The 20,443-nt window shown below is 36.9% G+C and overlaps 1 protein-coding gene across 3 annotated transcripts in view; it reads left to right on the top strand.

Annotated features, from left to right (window-relative positions):
• The window catches only part of VMP1 (vacuole membrane protein 1), a gene marked incomplete at its 5' end in the record, with an annotated part of 85,639 nt that overhangs the window by 4,230 nt on the left and 60,966 nt on the right, over positions 1-20,443 (top strand). The window contains 2 exons of one of the 3 annotated variants that reach the window (XM_084238655.1): positions 587-697; positions 17,816-17,983. In XM_084238655.1, the coding sequence (XP_084094781.1) occupies positions 587-697; positions 17,816-17,983 (279 nt within the window). The remainder of the gene's footprint in view (positions 1-586; positions 698-17,815; positions 17,984-20,443) is intronic. The other 2 variants (XM_084238653.1, XM_084238654.1) reach the window with 2 other exon arrangements.

Raw genomic sequence — 20,443 nt, 5'->3', positions numbered from 1 at the left:
TTTATCTCATAACTGGTATCTTTTATGTGTTTTAAAACTAATGAAAATATCCTTTTGTAGTTCTTGGTTGCTCATCATACTTTTTAACTTCAAGGATTTAAATGTAACTATCTGATGGTATTTAATCAAAATAGCTTCCTTTAATCACTACGAAAGTCTTCATAGCTTCTACAGTATTCTCCTGTGATCCAGCCAAACAAATGTGCTCATCGTACATTGAAGGTTAGGTTTTTGTGTATAAAAAGGGAACTTCATGTCCTGTAGTCTGTTAAGTACATTAATAAAGGGAAAATAAGACATTTGTTCATAAATTTTGTTAAAATAGCAAATCATTAATGTATTCCAATAAGAATGGTATTTACAGTTTAAATTTTAGAATTAAAGAATTTTACTCCAATTAGATTTTTTTCCCCATCTTTACCACATATAAGAGAAATTATGCCTCCTCAAAGGGTTTTTGATCTTAATAGTTGCTTCCTATTAAAAACTTACTTTGATTTGCTTTATTTTGATTCTAGTTTAAAATGCAACATTTCTGTTTAAGAATTCTGTCTTGTTATTTCACCTGATTACTTTTGTGTTTCAGTATGTGCGACGTATAGAGAAGCAGTTCCTTTTGTATGCCTACTGGATAGGCTTAGGAATTTTGTCTTCTGTTGGACTTGGAACAGGGCTGCACACCTTTCTGCTTTATCTGGTAAGAATATCTTTCTTTTAATAAGCAGGATTAAAAGATTATATTTTAATTGGTGATTTTCCTTCAGAAATTAAATTTTGAATTTTTTAATTTAGCCTTTGCATTTTATAAGCATGCTTATCCTCTCAGTGCTTTAATTTAAAATTCTGGGTTTTTCTTTCCTTTTGGGTTGAAGATTTAAAAAAGAAAGGGAAAATCCCTTAGGCAAATATGAGATTGTTACTTAATTCAGCCAGGAAGTTTTTTTCTTTTCAAATATTTGAATAGCAGTTCTCTTGCTTGTACAGTTGTCATTTTAATAGTTGAGGTTATATAAGTGTACAAAATTCTGCTTGAAGCTTAGAATGAATATGGGTAATTTGCTTTCTCCATTAATGAGCAAATGAGAAAGTCTGCCCTTCGATCCTCAGACACTGTGCACACATACTCTTGTTGCATATACTTGATGAAGCATTACGTCTGTGGAACTAAGTCCTTTCTTAAACCATGTTTGGGGTTCAGATGATGGGGTTAGGTTCATGGGGCTCTTGGGTCTCTCTGAGAAAGAAGTCAGAGGTTCCTATTCATCGACACAGGGGAAGTTTATTGAGGAAAAGAAAAAAGACACAGGTAGGCAGTCTTAAAAGACAAGAGCTGCATTTTGCAAGAGCACGGGATGTTCTTTCTATAGTGAAATAACAGAGGTTTTCCTAAATAGGCAAAATTGCCCAAATGTTGGATCAGGCAACATCACGCAGGATGCTGCTGAAGAGCAAGATCCTGGCCTTTTTATTGATACACAGCATCTGCTGTAAGGGGGTGGAGCCAATTGTAAGGGGAAGGAAATTAAGGAGGAAGGAGATTAAAGAAAGGGGAAGAATGTAGAAGATCAGGGATTGTGAGTCTGCCCTCCAGGCACTTCTTATCTGCTTGATGACTAGGTATTGTCATCGATATCATGCCCTAATTCCCTAGCCAAGATTTTAATCTTATCAACAAGGCATTCCACTGATCTGCTTCTGGGGTTCTTTGTTATACATGGGTCCTCAGGGTCTTACCTCTGATGTATAAATGAGGAGTATGGTCCTCAGCAGGCCACGCCTGCCCCCCCCCCCCCCCCAGCGTTCCTGGTCATGCCTTGTGATGCATAGCCTTCTCAGCATGATCCAGCTTTGTGCTCTTGTTTGATTTGAAAGGGACCTTGCAGGGTTGACCTTGTTTAGGATTTAACAAAGTGGTGGCCAAACAGGCCGCTTAGGAGTAGCAGACCCACACCCAAATAAGTTTTTCTCTATATGAAAGTTACCTCTTATGGAAGTGTTCATTTAGTTAATTATAACTCATTAAGTGGTAATCCAAAAGTGTTACTATATTTCCTAAATTATTAGATAAAATCTATCTGTCTGGGGCCTTCCTGGTGGCACAGGGGTTAAGTCTTTTCACTATGAAGCTATCTGCAGCCACTGCAGCACAAGTTCGATCCAGGGCTAGGAATAGGAAGCTTACCCACATGGCATAGACAGCAGACCTCTCCTGCCTCGCCCGCTGCTCCCCTCAGCAGTGTGCTTCAGTAGTTTTGCCTGTTCTCCCCACTCTATCTTTGGTGAATATTCTCACCCTCCGCACCTCTGGCCTACACCCCAGTTCTTATATGCATAAATAAATTAAAAAAAATCTTAAAAAAAGACATATCTGTCTTTAAAATGGAAAAATTGCCTTGACGTTTGTTTATGAGTAAATAATTTAATTTTTATTTTCAGATATAATTGAGAATTGATAACAGTTCAGTTAAGTCCTCATTATCTTTTTTTTTTTTAAGATTTATTTATGCATACAAGAACTGGGGTGTAGGCCAGAGGTGCTGAGGGGAGGGGGTTGGTGAGAGGATTCACCAGCGATAGAATGGGGAGCAGAACAGGAGGATCTACTGAAATATACTGCTGAGGGGAGCAGCGGGCGAGATAGGAGAGGTCTGCTGTGCCATGTGGGTTAGCTCTGTAGATGGGGATTGAACTCTTGCTGCAGCAGCTGGTGATAGCTTGATAGAACTGAGAGTTTAACCCCTGCACCACCAGAGAGGCCCTTCATCACTTTTTTAAGCATTGGAAGAGTAGTTGTTTAATCTGCATTAGTTTAAAAAATTAATAGGGAAAAATGACATAGCTAGTCACAAATGAAAAGCCAAATACTGTTTATGCACGAACAGTGATTGCTAGCAAAAGCAGAAGAGATGAAGGGAAACGTGAGGTCCTCTTTGATGGCCTCAGAGTTATATGTGAGCGCCATCACCGCTTCGGCCTGAGTTCAATCCCTGGCCAGGGAGCTAACCCACATATGGCACAGCAAACCTCTCTTGTCTCACCCTCTGCTCCCCTTAGCAGTGTATTTCAGTAAATCCACCTATCCTGTTCCCCACTGTCTCTGGTGAATCCTCTCACCCCACTGCACCTCTGGCCTACACTCCAATTCTATGCAAAAATAAATAACTTAAAAATTAAAAAAAAGGAAAGGGAAAGTGAATGGATTCCTTCTAAAGACTTGAGTTAGTTAGACTTCTAGTTTAGTTGATTTATTCCATTAATTTTTTTTTAATTTAAATTTTATTTTTATATTCCCCATACAATTACAACCCCCTTATTTTGACCCCAATTCCTCCTTTCCCCGCCACCCACCCTATTCCATTAACTTTTAATAGTCAACAGATACTGGCTCCAGGAGGTATGTTAATCCTCTGAAATGCTTATGTGTTATTATGTGTCTTTGCAAATATGCATTTTTCTGTCAGAACTACCTGTAAGTGTTCATCAGATTCTCCATAGACTCTAACTCATTAAAAGCCTAATACCCACTCTTAGACTATTTGTTTGAGTTTGTCTATATTTGGCTGCCACTAGGTGGCATTGCTAAGACAACCAATGTGCTGTAGTATGTCTGGAGGGCTTTGAAATTAACAAAATAGCTCTCCTTAAATTAGAGGGATGTCCTATTATTTATATTCATGTCTGATTTGTCTGTTTATATTCAGCTGATGCATGTGAGTGAAATGAGTTTTCTTAATAATCTCTCATTCATGAACTAGGTTAACAGTTGTCAGTGACCCTTTCTCTCCATTGTAACATGTATATTTACATATGAGACATACTCCCATTTCATGCCTCATTTCAGATAGAATGCCATAAATATTCTATTCTATAATATTCAAAAATATGCAAGTGATTGAAAATGTTTGGAACTAAAATCTTTCATTCCTATGGGGGAAGATAACAGGATATATTCTGATTCAAACAGCTGGGTTTAACTGTAGGGTATTTGGAAAATTTCTTAACTTTTATACCTCATTTATTCAGCTATAAGTAAGAATGATATTATTAGTACCTCTCTCATAAGGCAGTTCTGAGGATTAAGTGAAATAATACCTGTACTTTTCAGTTCAGTGGCTAGTGTATATTAGGTGCTCAGTAAATGATAGCTGCTTTCATCATTATCATAATTTATGCTCTAGTTTTTTTTAAAGAAGACTTTTTTAATTTATATGCTTTAGCTGTTACCCTTTTTTCCCTTTTGTTTCCATTTATTTCATACTGAATTTATTACCAGGCCATAAATTTTGTTTTCTTTTTTTTAAAGATTTATTTATTTTTATAGATGAGCTGGGTTACAGGCCAGAGGTGTGGGAGGGCGAGAAGATTCACCAGAGACAGACAGAGCAGGGAGCAGAACAGGCAGACGACTGAAATACACTGCTGAGGGGAGCAGCGGGCACGACAGGGGAAGTCTGCTGGGTCATGTGGGAATCTCTGGCTAGCCGGGAATCGAACCCTTGCTGCAGAGGCTGCTGACAGCTTCACAGAGCTGCGTTCAACCCACTGCGCCACCAGGGAGGCCCTGTTTTATTTTTTTCTGTGCATCCTCCTCTTCTGGTTTAGGAATAGTCTGCTCTTTATCGGTAGAGATCACCTCAATGTGGCCGAGAATGCTTATTAAGTGTTAATTCATCCATGAGTTCTGTAAGTTCTACAAAACATCTTGGTGGCTTTGCTTATCTTGATGTACTCAATGACCAGAGACTCTCCATCTAAACACTATTCTTAAGAAATTATAAGCAGCATTTCCCTCAATTCATTTTAATGTGATAGTATGTCATAATATAGTTGCAAATCACTGATCATTGTTCCATTTCCAGTGGTGTTAGATTAGGCAACTTAGATCAACTTTCTCATGAAAGTATCTTTAAAAAGTTGATAAAATTGGGCCCCCCTGGTGGCGCAAGGGGTTAAGACGCAACCTGTGAAGCTTTCTGCAGCCACCGCAGCACAAGGTCGATCCCAGCCAGGGAGCTACCCACATGGCGCAACAGACCTCTCCTGACTTGCCTGCTGCTCGCCTCAGCAGTATACTTCAGTCTGCCTGTTCTGTTCCCCACTCTATCTCTAGTGAATCCTCTCACCCCCCTCAACAATTCTGGCCTGTACCCCAACTCTTGTGTGCTTAAATAAATAAATCTTTTTTAAAAAAAAAAAAGACCTACACAGGATCCATTTAATGAAGTTATTAAACATTTACTTTAATCCAAAATCAATGTGTTCCAGGAAATAAAAAGCAATTTTTGAGTATTTTGGCAGAGAATTAGAAACTATAAAGGAGAGCCAAATGGAAATTCTAGAATAGAAAAACACATTTAACTGAAATTATGAGCTTAATCAATGGACTTTATTTGGCACAGATACCAGAGAACTGGTAAACTGCAAACTAGGCCAGTGCAAAGAATCTAAAGCAAAAAAAGAGAGATGGAGAAAAAGACGTATCTTTGAACAAACTGCAATAAGACTGATTTCTTGCTCTCACTGATTTTGTTGAGAAGTCTTCTGACAGTGTAATGGATTTTTTTTTTTTTTTTTATATAGAGGCATGTTTTTTATTTATTTATTTATTTGTTTGTTTGTTCGTTTTTGTTTATACATGCACTGGGTATAGTCAGAAGCGCGGGAGAGTGAGAGAATTCACCAGAGCCAGAGCGGGGAGCAGAGCAGGCAGAAGGACCGAAGTACACTGCTGAGGGGAGCAGCGGGCGGCAGGAGAGGTCTGCGCGCCATGTGGGACCCTCCTTCGGTGGCCGGGGAGCAGCTGGGGATCGAACCGGCACCGCAGAGGCCGCGGGCAGCTTCGCAACCCAGCGCTCAACCGCTGCGCCACCGGGGAGGCCCTGTAATGGATTTTTAAAGAACTGAAAGAAAATAGCTGCCAACTGAGCATTCAGAGTAACCTGTGAACAGTAAATTAAAGAAAGTTACTGTCAGAAAAACAAAGTTTGTCACCAGCAAACATGCTCTAAAGGAAATACTAAAGGTGTTCTTTGAACAGAAGGAAAGTGATTCTAGATGGAAACCTGTAGATTCAAGTACAAATAGAGTAAGAAAAGGTAAATTTTTATTAACATTAGTATTAAAACAGTAATGTCAATATAATGTCTTGAGAGATTTACAATGTAGAGAGAGAATTAAAATATATAACCTACAAATCATATGTGGGATAATTGAAATTAGTTATTCTAAGGCCTTAGCATTATCCTGGAAAAGGTAAGATACTAATTTACCAAAACTTTAAGAAATAAAAGTTTATAATCTTTAGGGTAAGCACTGTTGTAATATTAACTCTTAAACTAGTAGGCAGAGGTAAAAGTTTAGTAAACTTTTAAAAGTTAAGCCAAAAGAGGGTAAGGAAGGAGACAAAAGGGACACAGAACAGTAAGCCTAAAATGGTAGATTTAACTTCAAATATATCAACAATTATGTAAATCTAAATGAAATAAATATTCCTTCTAACCCAAATGTAAAAAATTTCAACTATTTGCTCTATATAAGATAGATACCTAGAACATGAATTTACAGAAAGATTAAGAGTGAAAATATGGAAAAATAAACCATTCAGTGTCAAGCAACAGAAGGCTTATGCAGCTGTATTGAAATCAAGGTACAGTGTTTGGATGAATAAAAATTTCCATTTTAGGAGTGGTCTGACCAAGGGCTAGAAGTCATCACTTTTTCTGTTAAAGAGCAAGAGAGTAAATATTTTAAGTCTTCTGGCATCTCTTGCAACTCCTCTGATTTGTCATTGTAATGAGAAAACATCCAAGGGTAGTGTGCCGACTGGATCTGATCTGTAGGCTGTAGTGTGCTAACTCTTTCTCTAATTTATGGAATGACAATAGTACTCCAAAAGAATCATATTGAGCCGTCAAGACTTAGTGAGCTAGCCAGCCTCTAAGGATTTTTTACATGACTCTTGTACATTTGATTCATTGGTCTGCCAAAAGAGGATTATCATTTTTCTCTTCCAGGTAATATTAGACTTACTATGATGTTCTAGAAAAGAATATGCTTGAGTAGTCCAGAAAACCATCAAGAGAAAAAACTTTTTATGAAGAAAGAAGGGGAAGAATTTCTTTCAGAAAAACTGCTTGATGACAGCAGTTCTAATTTCATGTTTTAACCATTGATGTATACCGTTATTAGATACCAGTTTTTACAACAATGCAATCATTTTGAAAATAATCTATGGATTTAGTTTAGATTGTTATAAACTTGGATTTCAATAGCCACCTTAGAATTATTGCCATTTTAGAAAAATATGATTCATAATCTGTAAACAATAAGATTAACAAAAACAGGAACTTTGGTACTTGATAGTGAGAAATATATCTCAGACCTGCTCCTTATATGCACGCACATTATTACTCATCAAATTACAGGACAAGCAGATGACTAAAGAGCCATTTTTAAACTGTATGTGCCATTGAAGATTTATAGACTATACTGTTAAACAATAACAAGGACAATGGGTCCCTTGGCAAGAATTTGGAAGTTACACATGACATTAGATATGAACAGTTTTGGACACTAGGTGGAGCAGTTTCCTGGAGAAAGATGTAAGTCTTCTTTCCCTTTCAGATAAGCCCAACTCTTGGACAAAGAAGTCTAAGAACAAAAACTAGCAACAATCATTTTACAGTTTTAAAAGGCATCCAGATATTGATAGAAAGCTGAGTATATTTTGCAGATATGTTTTCTCTGTCCTATATTTTAACCACTGATATCCTAACCTTTGAGGCTTAAGAGGGGAGGGGATCCTTAAATTTGTCACATCTAAAGGCAGTGGGATATGGAAAAGTTTTGAAGCTATTTAATTTTATTGTAGAATAGATAAGATCTTATTAGAAGCTATACCATCAATGTGTTATCCTCTGAGAGGTATTTATCAGTCATTTGTTTAACATAATCATTTTAACAGAATATTTGTTATAAATATAAAGGAGGTTAGTTTTGAGATATTTGCACCTGTGTTAGATTCAGAGGTCTATTTCCGCTTTAAGGTTTAGGATTATGTCATCCCTAAAACAGGTAGTAAAAAAAAGTACATTTAAAAAGTCTGACATCATGATTGCTGTCAGATATTTACAAAATACCTCTGTATGTAGCGATTTCCTTTAATGAACAAGAGCATTATACTATGTCTATAGTAGTTTTACAATTTGCTATTATAAAATTTTTTTCATGAGTTGCAGACATTTATTTTTTTGACTCTTGGCTATTTATTGCCTTAAGTAAATGTTATTTGAGAAGCTGGTTGGATATGGATTGAAATGAAATATTGTCATGTCTGTTTAATGTCATGAGGTGGAATAATTATTTTTAAAAACCTAACCAACCTCTTCACTTTTTTCCTGCTTATTATTAATTACTCACCTGTCTGTTCCTCTCTTAAGACAAAAAAGAGAAGTTGCCAAAAGTAAGGTTCTGGTGTGACTTGATATTGCTGCGTATAAGTATAATGACAGTGGATATAGACATGCAGTGTGACTCAGGGTTCTTGCGGGAAGACCAACAGGCTTTTCTTAAAAAAAAGTCTGCCTTTTTTTTTCTTTTTCTTTTGATGAGGGCATGATAAGCCCTTCTCCCTGTCTTTCCCCAAGGAATGACTCATTTGGTAACTCTTATGAGCATCACCACATCAAAAGAAGGAAACTATGGTCTCCTGGACATAAGGCTGGGATTTTGCCAAACAAAAGGAATATGCACAGACTGGATAACTTCCTGCCTTTAAGTCAACTATTTATTAAAGTGTACTTAAATAAAAGCTGAGAAGATTCAGTTTAGCTGAAATCTCATCTGTTGGGGATAAATTTTAAACAATTTAGATTAGTCTTTTTTTCAGCTCTCTCTAAATATGTGGCCTGTTTCTCCTAAACACTAAATCAACTTTATGAATAAAAGTTGCTTAGGTTTAGAGAGGAAAAGTGAAACGTGTCTTTATGAGTGGATTAATTCAGTATAATAAAAATTACTTCAAACTCAGGTTCTTATAATTTGAACATAAACCATAAAGTTGATAGTTGTTTTTTTTTTGTTTGTTTGTTTGCTTGGATTAGCCTTTTTATTTTTATTTTTTTTAAAGATTTATTTATTTATACAAGCACTGGGTACAGTCAGAAGCGTGGGAGGGTGAGAGAATTCACCAGAGCCAGAGCAGGGAGCAGAGCAGGCAGAAGGACCGAAGTACACTGCTGAGGGGAGCAGCAGGCGGCAGGAGAGGTCTGCGCGCCATGTGGGACCCTCCTCCGATGGCCGGGGAGCTGCCGGGGATCGAACCAGCGCTGCAGAGGCTGTGGGCAGCTTCGCAACCCAGCGCTCAACCGCTGCGCCACCGGGGAGGCCCAGCCTTTTTATTCTTATAACACTTTTTACCTTGTAAGTCATGTATTTTTTGCCCAGTTACTTAGGTTGTCCAGGCATTATCATCAGTATTACTAGACTTTTCATCACTTGAGGAATGTGAGGTAGAAGTCTAATTATACCTTGTAAATTATTAACAGATTGAAAAAACTGAAACCCTCATTAACTAATGCCTACCTACTGTCTTTTGACATATTGTACTATATTTTATAGAAAGGGACCAGGATATAAATATTAACTAAAAGTGTCCATTTGGAATCAATAATTTGGTGCTTCAGCTTTCTAGAATTACTTGCTGTACACCATAACCTTAGGTAAGTTGTTTTCTGACTATAACGAGAAAAACAATGATTAAAGAATTTGAGAAGTAGAATTCTTGTTTGAAAAGCATTTCTGAATTCCCCTAACAATTCGATGCTAAGAAAAAGGTTTTGCAAGTTGTACAGACAACGATTTCTCATCTTCTTTCATTTATTTATCACCCAGATATTCCTAATGAATCACATTCCAGACTAACCACTGACTCCTTTTTTTCCTCAGTTAAGGAGTGTGGCAAACAAATGTTTTCCCAGCATAGAATTCTTGATTTTATTACCTTTGCTCTAAACTTTCCAGACAGAACTAATTGGAAATTTTGCCTTTGGGATCTCACTTGACTTCTGTTTATGGATGATGGGCTAGGCTATGAATTGACATTACAGATGTTGTGCTAACAACGTCAGTCTTTAGGAATGTTTTATCAGTTCTGAGAGAACCGCCTATGGTAGAGGAATGTCTGTCTGCTCATCTTCCTTACAGAAACTCATACATACACATACTGTACTCTTAGTGTAATATATTCTTCATTTTGGTTGATAAGAGACTTGGCTAAATTAGATTCATGATTAATATGACCTTCTTAGATACTTAGTTTTTAGGATATTATCTCTAGAAGAAAGGGCCCTAAAATAAACCCAATGGTAAAGTTCAAGATCCAGAAAAAAATGAGGCAGCAGTATACAAATAGTTTGTCATTTATAAAGGGTTTTTTTGGGGGTGGGGAGATTAAGGTATGAATATACTACACCCTCCTTACAAAGTCCTAATTTGTGTTTGTGGCACCAGAACTTCTTTTCTCAGGGCTTCTATATGCACTACATCATTATCAGGGCACTGCTTAGAAATTCTCTTCACTACCAGATTTCCAAATTTTGTGTGATATAATTTTAGGAATGATAATTTTAGATTTTTTTTTTTTTAATTTTCTAGAGGCATGTCTTATTTATTTATTTATTTATTTATTATTTGTTTGTTTGTTTGGTTTATACATGCACTGGGTACAGTCAGAAGCGCGGGAGGGTGAGAGAATTCACCAGAGCCAGAGCGGGGAGCAGAGCAGGCAGAAGGACCGAAGTACACTGCTGAGGGGAGCAGCGGGCGGCAGGAGAGGTCTGCGCGCCATGTGGGACCCTCCTCAGGTGGCCGGGGAGCAGCCGGGGATCGAACCGGCTGCAGAGGCTGCAGGCAGCTTCGCAACCCAGCGCTCAACCGCTGCGCCACCAGGGAGGCCCGATAATTTTAGATCTTTTAAGACAACTTTTTTTTTTTTTTTTTTTTTTTTTTAGAGGCATGCTTTATTTATTTGTTTGCTGGTCTGTTTATACATGCACTGGGTACAGTCAGAAGTGCGGGAGGGAGGGTGAGAGAATTCACCAGAGCCAGAGCGGGGAGCAGAGCAGGCAGAAGGACCGAAGTACACTGCTGAGGGGAGCAGCGGGCGGCAGGAGAGGTCTGCACGCCATGTGGGACCCTCCTCCGGTGGCCAGGGAGCAGCCGGGGATCGAACCGGCGCCGCAGAGGCTGCGCGCAGCTTCGCAACCCAGCGCTCAACCGCTGCGCCACCGGGGAGGCCCTAAGACAACTTTTAAATTCTAAATTTCTCTTAATAGTAGTATATTACTACTCCCAAAGCTAGAATTGTCTCTGTTAATGTTTTTCTATTACTAAACCTTCCTTTCATACTCTTCATGAAAGAATATAAATTATAGGAATAAAACTTATAAAATTTATCTGCAAGAATATTTTTTTATTTTTATTTTTATTTTTTTTTTTTTAATAGAGGCATGTTTTATTTATTTATTCATTTATTTGTTTGTTTGTTTTTGTTTTTATACATGCACTGGGTACAGTCAGAAGTACGGGAGGGTGAGAGAATTCACCAGAGCCAGAGCGGGGAGCAGAGCAGGCAGAAGGACCGAAGTACACTGCTGAGGGGAGCAGCGGGCGGCAGGAGAGGTCTGCACGCCATGTGGGACCCTCCTCCGGTGGCCGGGGAGCAGCCGGGGATCGAACCGGGGCCGCAGAGGCCGCGGGCAGCTTCGCAACCCAGTGCTCAACCGCTGCGCCACCAGGGAGGCCCAAGAATATTTTTTTTAAATAGTCTATTTGACATCTTAACTTGACTTTTTTTTCTTTTTTAAGATTTATTTATCTATGTATACAAGCACTGGGTACAGTGAGAAGCACGGGAGGGTGAGAGAATTCACCGAGCCAGAGCGGGGAGCAGAGCAGGCAGAAGGACCGAAGTACATTGCTGAGGGGAGCAGCGGGCCGCAGGAGAGGTCTGGGCGCCATGTGGGACCCTCCTCCGGTGGCCGGGGAGCAGCCGGGGATCGAACCGGCGCCGTAGAGGCTTCGGGCAGCTTCACAACCCAGCACTCAACCGCTGCGCCACCAGGGAGGCCCTCAGGCTATTACTTTTAGAACTTCATGCTTAGAATAGACTTTTTATAGGCAACATGTACTTCTTGCTTTTTAATACAGTCTGACACTCTCTGCCTTCATTTACAATTAGTATGGTTGGATTAAAGTCTGCCCTCAAAATTGTTTTGTCCCACCTATTTTTTTCCTCTTCCTACTTTCTTTGGATTGAACTTTTTTTTTTTAGTACATACAATATAATGCCTTACAATAATATATTCTGTTTTCTTCTCCCCATGCTTTATGTTGTTGTTTAACTTTTTTAGATTGATTTATTTATGCATACAAGAGCTGGGGTGTAGGCCAGAGTTGCCAAGAGTGTGGGGGAGGGTTCACCAGAGACAGAGTGAAGCGCAGAACAGGCCTATTGACTGAACTACACTGCTGAGGGGGCCAGCGCACACAGGAGAGGTGTGCTGTGCTGTGTGAGTTAGCTCCCTGGCAGGGGATCGACCTCCCGCTGCAGTGGCTGTGGATTGTTTCACAGTGCTGAGACTTAGTCCCTTGTGCCACCAGGGAGGCCCCTGTTGTCTAACTTTTGCTTTAAATAACCAGTTATTTTTTTGGAGAGTTTTTAAGGAAGAACATTTCCATTGTTCTTCATTCCTTTGTGCACATTAAAGTTTCTATCTGCTATCACTTTTCAATTTGAAAACCTCTTTCATTTGTTTTGCAATTTTGTTGGAACAAATGTTTTTTAACTTTTGTTTGTCTGAAAATGTTTTCAGTATATTTCAGTATATTTTTCCTGGATTCTATATTTAAAGATTTTTTTCCTTTCAACCCATTAGAGAAGTAATTCCATTTCAATTTGCATTATTTCTGATGAGAAGTCTCATTTATACTTTCTGATAGATAATGTATATCTTTATCCACTCTGATTACTTTTAAGATTTTGTCATCATTACTGAGTTTTAGCAATTTTGATTCTGATGATTTTCAGCAACTTGACCATGTATTTTATTTTCTTTGAGTTACTCCTGATTGTTTTCTTTCTTTGAAATTTAATCATTTATTTTGTTGAGGTAACATTGGTTTACAGCACTGTATGTTTTCAGGATATAGGTTCATGGTTTATTGAGTTTCTTGTATCTTTAGATTGATAGATATTTTTTGCCAAATCTTGAAACAGTTACCATTATTTCTTCTAGTATTTTTCTGTACAAACCCTTCTCCTCTTTCCCTCTCTTTCTGGGATTCCAGTTACATGGTTAGAAAACCAGAATTTAAAAATGCTGGTATTATTTCTTTCATAGCTTTTATTTTTCTCTGTCCTTTAGCTTAAATACTTTATTTGTCCTTTCTTCAAGTTCTTGAATATTTTTCTACTGCTGTATTTAATTTGTTGATAATTTATACAATGAATTTTTCTATTTGGGTATTTTATTTTCAGTTCCAGAAGTTCTATTTTGGATTATACTCTCTCTCTCTCTCTCTCTCTCTCTCTCTCTCTCCATTTCTTTCTTCATTATGTTTATGTTTTCCTTTGAATCAGGGATTAACAAATTTTTTTTGTAAAAGGCCAGATTATAAATATTTTTGACTTTGTGGGCCATTAGAGTCTCTATCAGAACCTTTGAATTTTGCCATTGTGGTACATGACTGTATTCTTTGAAACTTTATAAAACAGGTGGTAGATCCATGGACTGAAGTTTACCAACTGCTATTTTAAATCCTTTTGAGCGTATATATATTCACTATTTTTTTAAGTCCATGTCTGCTAATTCCACTGTCTCTGGCATTTCTAAGTTTGTCTCTATTGAGTAATTTAGTTTCTTCGGGCTAGGCCATATTTTCCTGCTTCATATACCTAGTTATTTTATGTTGGGTATTAAATTGTTAACTTAAAATTTTGTTGTCTTTCCTTATAGAGCATCAGTTTTCTTTGTTTTAGTAGACAGTTACCTGTGAATCAGCTTAATCTAAGACTTAAAAAATACCTGTTATGGCCTTTCAAGAATAGATTGTAGTCTAGGCTCTTTTCAGCGTCTTCCATGAGTGCTGAATCTGTAATATAACTGGCTGAAACTAAAATGTTTCTAGCCCTGTGTGAATTCAAGGACACGATAGCTTATCGTTACCTACATGCAACTTTGTTTGCCAAAGTCTAAAGAAATATCCCATACATATTTCTAGAAGTCCTATAATTCCTGTGGTACAATGTCTGAAAATAATTGTTCTATATATATTGCCAATTTTGTAGTTAGTTACCAGTTACTTCATGATCTGAGGTAGAAGAACTTCATTCATAGGCCAGGATCTTTAGGTATACACATATTAATACCAGCCATGACCCCATAGAGTTGGAGCCTACTCAGTACATTCTTATGTTTTATGGTAGTTCACACTTTTTTCTGTTTACACCATAGCTGTTTGTCTTTATCCCTTATTTCTTCATTTAGTATTTTTAAAATGGACTTCTCCCTGTTTGATAGATGTGGTACAATTTATAGTTTTTAAAAAACACTCTTAAAATGACTATAACTTTAAATTCTTCTAATCAGAATTATTTTTTTTTTTTACTTTTTGTGTTGGGAATTTTCATATAAACTAATATTTATTTTAGACAAGTGAATTATATTTAGGTTAATATTAACCAATAACATTGAAAAGAACTTGTGAGGTTTCCTATCATTAACCAGAGTTTAAACTAAAATGTCAAGGTACAGGTTAAAGGGACTCTTTGAAAATGAACAAAGAACAAGAAGCTGAGTTATTCATGTTCATTCTGTCTGGGAACCACCACATCTGCCTTTAAGGCTGAGTAATTATGACTTATTAGTGTGGTTATGGAAAGTATGTATCAGTTGTGTGAACGAACAGTCCTTTCTTTAGGGAAAAAATTCTCATCAGAGTGCTGAAAATTTCCTTTTTAAGAATCAGTTACAATTAAAACTGTGAATAAGAATAAGTCTTTTATCATGTTGAATAATATATTTAAGCTAATGGGGGGCATGTCTGTATTTCTGGAATAGAAATGTAGTTTTTTTCCTATTTTGTGCATATCAGAAATCTCATTATTTCAGACCCAAAACAGTTTGATTTTTGTTCACTTAGAATTTGTTTCTAGAGCTCAGGGGTAGAGTGTCCCTATAGCCGATAGGGGGACAGCTATGTATTTATATCATAGACAAACTGTTGAATTTCTTCTGTTTTATTTATACCACATTTTCATTTTGTGGTTTCGAATATTACATGTGGTTTCAAATATTTTTAATTGTACCTGATAAATGTAAGTATACAATTTGTATAGACTCATCTGTCCAGAAGAAACCTAATAATATTATTTTTTATTAATTAATTTTTTTTTAAAAACCTAATAATTGATTCAGGGCCAAGTACAGAATTTCATTTCTTAGATTTTATTTGAGCACAAAGTGCCTGTCACATTTTGGGAGAAATATAGCTTAGATTTATGAGTATCTTTCATATTAACATATAACAAAATATGTTTTGTATCACCATTTATCTTGATAGCAATGGTTATTAATATTTTGCTTTCATCACTGCATCTTATGCACTTTATCTTTGAACTACAGATTTTCAATATGTGATTTTAAAAGATTTATATGTAAAAAAACATTTGTTGTATGTATAATTTTATCCTACAAATAAAATCTTTTTCTATACAACTAGTAACTGTATAATTTATACATTAACTGTATACTTTTATCCTACAAATGAAATCTTTTTCTATGCAGCTAGTAACTAGTACTTCTTGAGGACTTACACTAGATGCTAAGCACTTAATATAAACTAATTTAAACTTCACAATATCCCCAGAATGTAGGCCCTGAGGGTATTTTATTATTCCCATTTTACCGAAGAGGAAAGTAAGACTCAGAAGTTAAGTGGCAAAGGCCAGAACCTGAATCAGAACAAATGTGCTCTAGAAGTTATACTATGGCTTATCACTCTGTGATAAATTTTGTCTGCGGGATGTATTTTTTTTTTTTAAAGATTTATTTATTTATTTATTTATACAAGCACTGGGTACAGTCAGAAATGTGGGAGGGTGAGAAAATTCACCAGAACCAGAGCGGGGAGCAGAGCAGGCAGAAGGACAGAAGTACACTGCTGAGGGGAGCAGCGGGAGGCAGGAGAGGTCTGCGTGCCATGTGGGACCCTCCTCCGGGGGCTTCGGGCAGTTTCACAACCCAGTGCTCAACTGCTGTGCCACCGGGGAGGCCCCTGCAGGATGTATTTAAATGAATATTTATCGTATGTGTTAGAGCAGCATATTAAGAATGTCCAAATTTCAGCTCTCACACCTCATGAGAATTTTGGAAATTGGCATTATATTTTACTGACATTTAGTTATATTTGGAGTTTTTGAACTTTGTGCAAAATAAAACCATGAGTTTAACTGAGGCCCAGAAAGTTAAGTAACTTGGCTGAGATTGCCTTTTTTATGATCCTTTTATGTCAGGGTGTCCCCATAGAAAAGGGTCATAAACTTTAGCATTCTCCCTTTGACTTTTTTTAAAGATTTATTTATTTATGCATACAAGAAATGGGGTACAGGCCAGAGGTACAGGGGGTGAGAGGATTCACCAGAGACAGAGTGGGAGCAGAACAGGGGAACTGACTGAAATACACTGTTGAGGGGAACAGTGGGTGAGTTAGGAGAGGTCTGCTGCGCCATGTGAGTCACCTCCCTGGCAGGGATCGAACTCATGCTGCAGTGGCTGCAGATAGCGTCATATAGCTGCCTCTTTACCCCTTGAGCCACCAAGGGGGCCTTCCCATTGATTCTTAACCTAGTCTATTATGACCTAAGTTATTTGAAACTGAAGGAGCATGTTTAAAACACAGTTTTCCACCTCTACCTATTGAATCAACCTGTGTTGGGGACCCAGGAATTTATACTTTTAACAAATTCTCTTCTGAGTATATTCTTATACAGACCCCTCCCTTCCATGTTGGCATAATGTGCACTGTGTATAAACCTTTATTACATATATAAATTTTAATCTTCTTTAATGTGTGATTATTATTAAATTGTAATATTTTTCAAAATAAAGGTACAAAGCAGCACAAAGCCTTCCATAAAAAAAACAACTTTAAGAGCAAACTCCCTGGTACTGGTTCCACAGTTTTATTTTTGTTTCAGAATCTCAGTGGGAGAAATAAGGTTAATTCATTAACTGTTTTTAAGGAAGGACAAAAGTGGTATTCTTAAATCAAACCTAAAGGAATAACGGACACCGAGTTTTTATCACAGGGAATGATATAATTACGAATGAGAAATAGGGCTAAATAAAATAAGAATCAAGCTAGAAATCTTATGGTTTCCAGAGGCTGGTGTTGGGCAAAGGAAATTACTACAAAAGGGCACAAGGGAACTTTTTGTGGTGATAGAAATGGCCTGTATTTTCATTGGTTGAAGTTATAAGGCTGAATACATTCGTCATACCTCATTGAACTCTAGACCTAAAAAAAGTGATTCTTAGCGTAAATTATGCCTCAATAAATCTGAATTTTTTTTTAAAGCAGACAGGAGATTCTGGGAAGGGTTTTTTTAAATCAGATTTCTAATTGCATCTTGAAATATTTTGTTGTATCATTCTTTAAAAGCTAACATTTTTCTATTAATGTAGAATTCAGGTACTGTGAAAATAACTATATTGATAATTCCTTTCTCATCAAAAGTTTCTCATTTGTTTTATAGGGTCCACATATAGCTTCAGTTACATTAGCTGCTTATGAGTGCAATTCAGTTAATTTCCCTGAACCACCCTATCCTGATCAGATTATTTGTCCAAATGAAGAAAGCACTGAAGGAGCCATTTCTTTGTGGAGCATCATCTCAAAAGTTAGAACTGAGGCCTGCATGTGGGTAAGATACTCATTTTCATTTTTGTCTAAAATTGACCCTCCCTATCTTGAAACATTTTACTTCATTGAAATTGAATTCAGACAAAAAAAAAAAAGAAATTGAATTCAGATAAATACTAAGTAGATTATTTATGACATCACTAGCTACCTACTTCCAATAAAAAGATAACTCTTAGAAAACTTTCCCTGTTTGTGAATGGTATTTAGAAGGTAGGCATGAAATTATAGGTAACATGAAGCAGCTGATCCCAAGTAGACAACAATAGGGAAAAGGAGTATAGATGATGCAACTGAACTACTCTACAACATTTCACTAATGCCTATATATTTGAAAAGCACATGACAGGTAGTTATATCTTGGTCCAGACTGGTAAATGTTATATGTCTCAATTCCTAAATTGAAATACTGTGTTTATTCTTAAAGGACTCATTTCACATTTTGAATTATTATTATAATAAAACAAGGTTGGATATTTCTTAATAAAGCAAGTTTTACTGTAATAGAGGTATCAGACTATGTGATTGTACATGATGATCAAATACATATACAAATATTTACTTTTGTATTTGTGGATAGTCGTACAAATTATTTTTATGGTTTGCTTAAGTATATTTTGGGAAGGTTTTAGACATGTTCAAAGGCACATTATTTTAATACACATGAAATATTCTTTTTCCTTTTTTGTTGGCCTAAATTCATTCAAATGTCTGTCCCTTAGGAATAGTTCTTTTGACAAAGGCTTCTGTTACTATTTAAATTATTTTCTAGTTCATTATTTGAATTGTTGTATTTTTTTCCCTATAATACTTTTGTGTGTTCCCTCGAATTCCCTATGGTTTTTTTCCAGTTTTTTTTTTTTTTTTTTTAGTTTCTGATCAAATAAAAATGTGAAATAGATCACATAAAAATCTTAACTAAAATGAACAGAGTGGGCCTCCCCAGTGGCGCAGCGGGTTGATCGCTGCACTGTGAAGCTGCCCGCAGCCTCTGCAGCACGAATCAAACTCCTGGCCGACCAGGGAGATTCCCACATGGCGCAGCAGGCCTCTCCTGCCTTGCCCGCTACTCCCCTCAGCAGTATCTTCGATCTGTCTGCTTGTTCTGCTCCCCGCTTTGTCTCTGATGAATTTTCTCACCCTCCCACACCTCTGGTCTGTACCCCACTTCTTGTATAAACAAATAAATCTTTTAAAAAATAAAATGAACAGAGTGACTGTGTCCACAGAAGGGACAGAGTTTTCAGACATGTTTAAGTTTTAGCAATTATGTTGTGTTTTTAAAAGAATTATAAGGGAAATGCCATACATCAAATTTGTTGAATATGAAAGACAGGAAAAATTGTCATGTTTCCTGCTACTCATTTATAAACACTGGAAACAAGTTCATTGTACTAGTTGCATATGTTTTATAAATTTGATCACATTTGTCTTTTGATGAAAAATTATTAAAATAACAGAAGATTCTTGGAACATGCTCAAAAAGAGCTATATGTATATACACTTTGGTTTTCGATTTTTCTGTTTGTCCTTTCAAAAATGATTTACATGGCTGAATTAGCACTAATGGCAACAAAGAAAAATTTCCATCCCAACTGGCAGTGATAACTGCCTCTTCTAAACTCCCAGAGTGCGTATTGTCTGTAGCCGCACATTTGGCCTTTCTCCAAACATGCCCTAAATTAGTTAACTTGGCTGACTTAGTGACTTACTTCCCCAAATAAATTTTAAGCTCCTAAAAAATACACACTGTCCCTTAAATTTACCTTTCTAACAATCAGCACTAGGCTTTGCACATTATAAGAATGTTGATAGATATTGACTTATTTTTTCCCTGGAATTATCTTTGTTAGTAAAAAACTTAATATATATCAAGTGTTTAAATTAGTTCCTGTTGTTTTCAACAAAGGGTACTAAGAGTACTGAATACTCACATGCAAAATTTTGAAGTTGGACCTTAACCCCACACCATATATAAAAATTAACTCCAGATGCCTTAAAGACCTAAACTGAAAAGCAAAAACCATAAAACTTTTAGAAGACAATATAGAGACTGGGCCTCTCTGATGGTACAAGGGATTAAGTCTTAGTACTATGAAGCTATCCACAGCCACTGTAGCACAAGTTTGATCCCCTACCAGGGAGCTAAACCCTATGGCGCAGCAGCCCTCTCCTGTCTCACCTGCTGCTCCCCTCAGCGGTGTATTTCAGTCATTTTGCCTGTTCTGCTTCCCACTCTGTCTCTGGTGAATCCTCTCACCACCCCACCTCTGGCCTACACCCCAGCTCTTATATGCATAAATAAATAAAATAAATCTTAAAAAAAAAAAGAAAATAGACAGGTCTGCTTGTCTGCTTAATTTTGGATGCAGCAGTGTTTCTTAAATAGCACACCAAAAGCATAGGCAATAGAGGAAAGAAACAGATAAATTGAACTTCACTAATACAAAAATTCTTTTTTTTA

The sequence above is a fragment of the Talpa europaea genome (assembly GCF_964194135.1).
Source record: "Talpa europaea genome assembly, chromosome: 7".
Lineage (NCBI taxonomy): Eukaryota > Metazoa > Chordata > Mammalia > Eulipotyphla > Talpidae > Talpa > Talpa europaea.
Note: the sequence above shows the minus strand (reverse complement) of the source record. Positions and strands in the feature narration are given on the sequence as shown.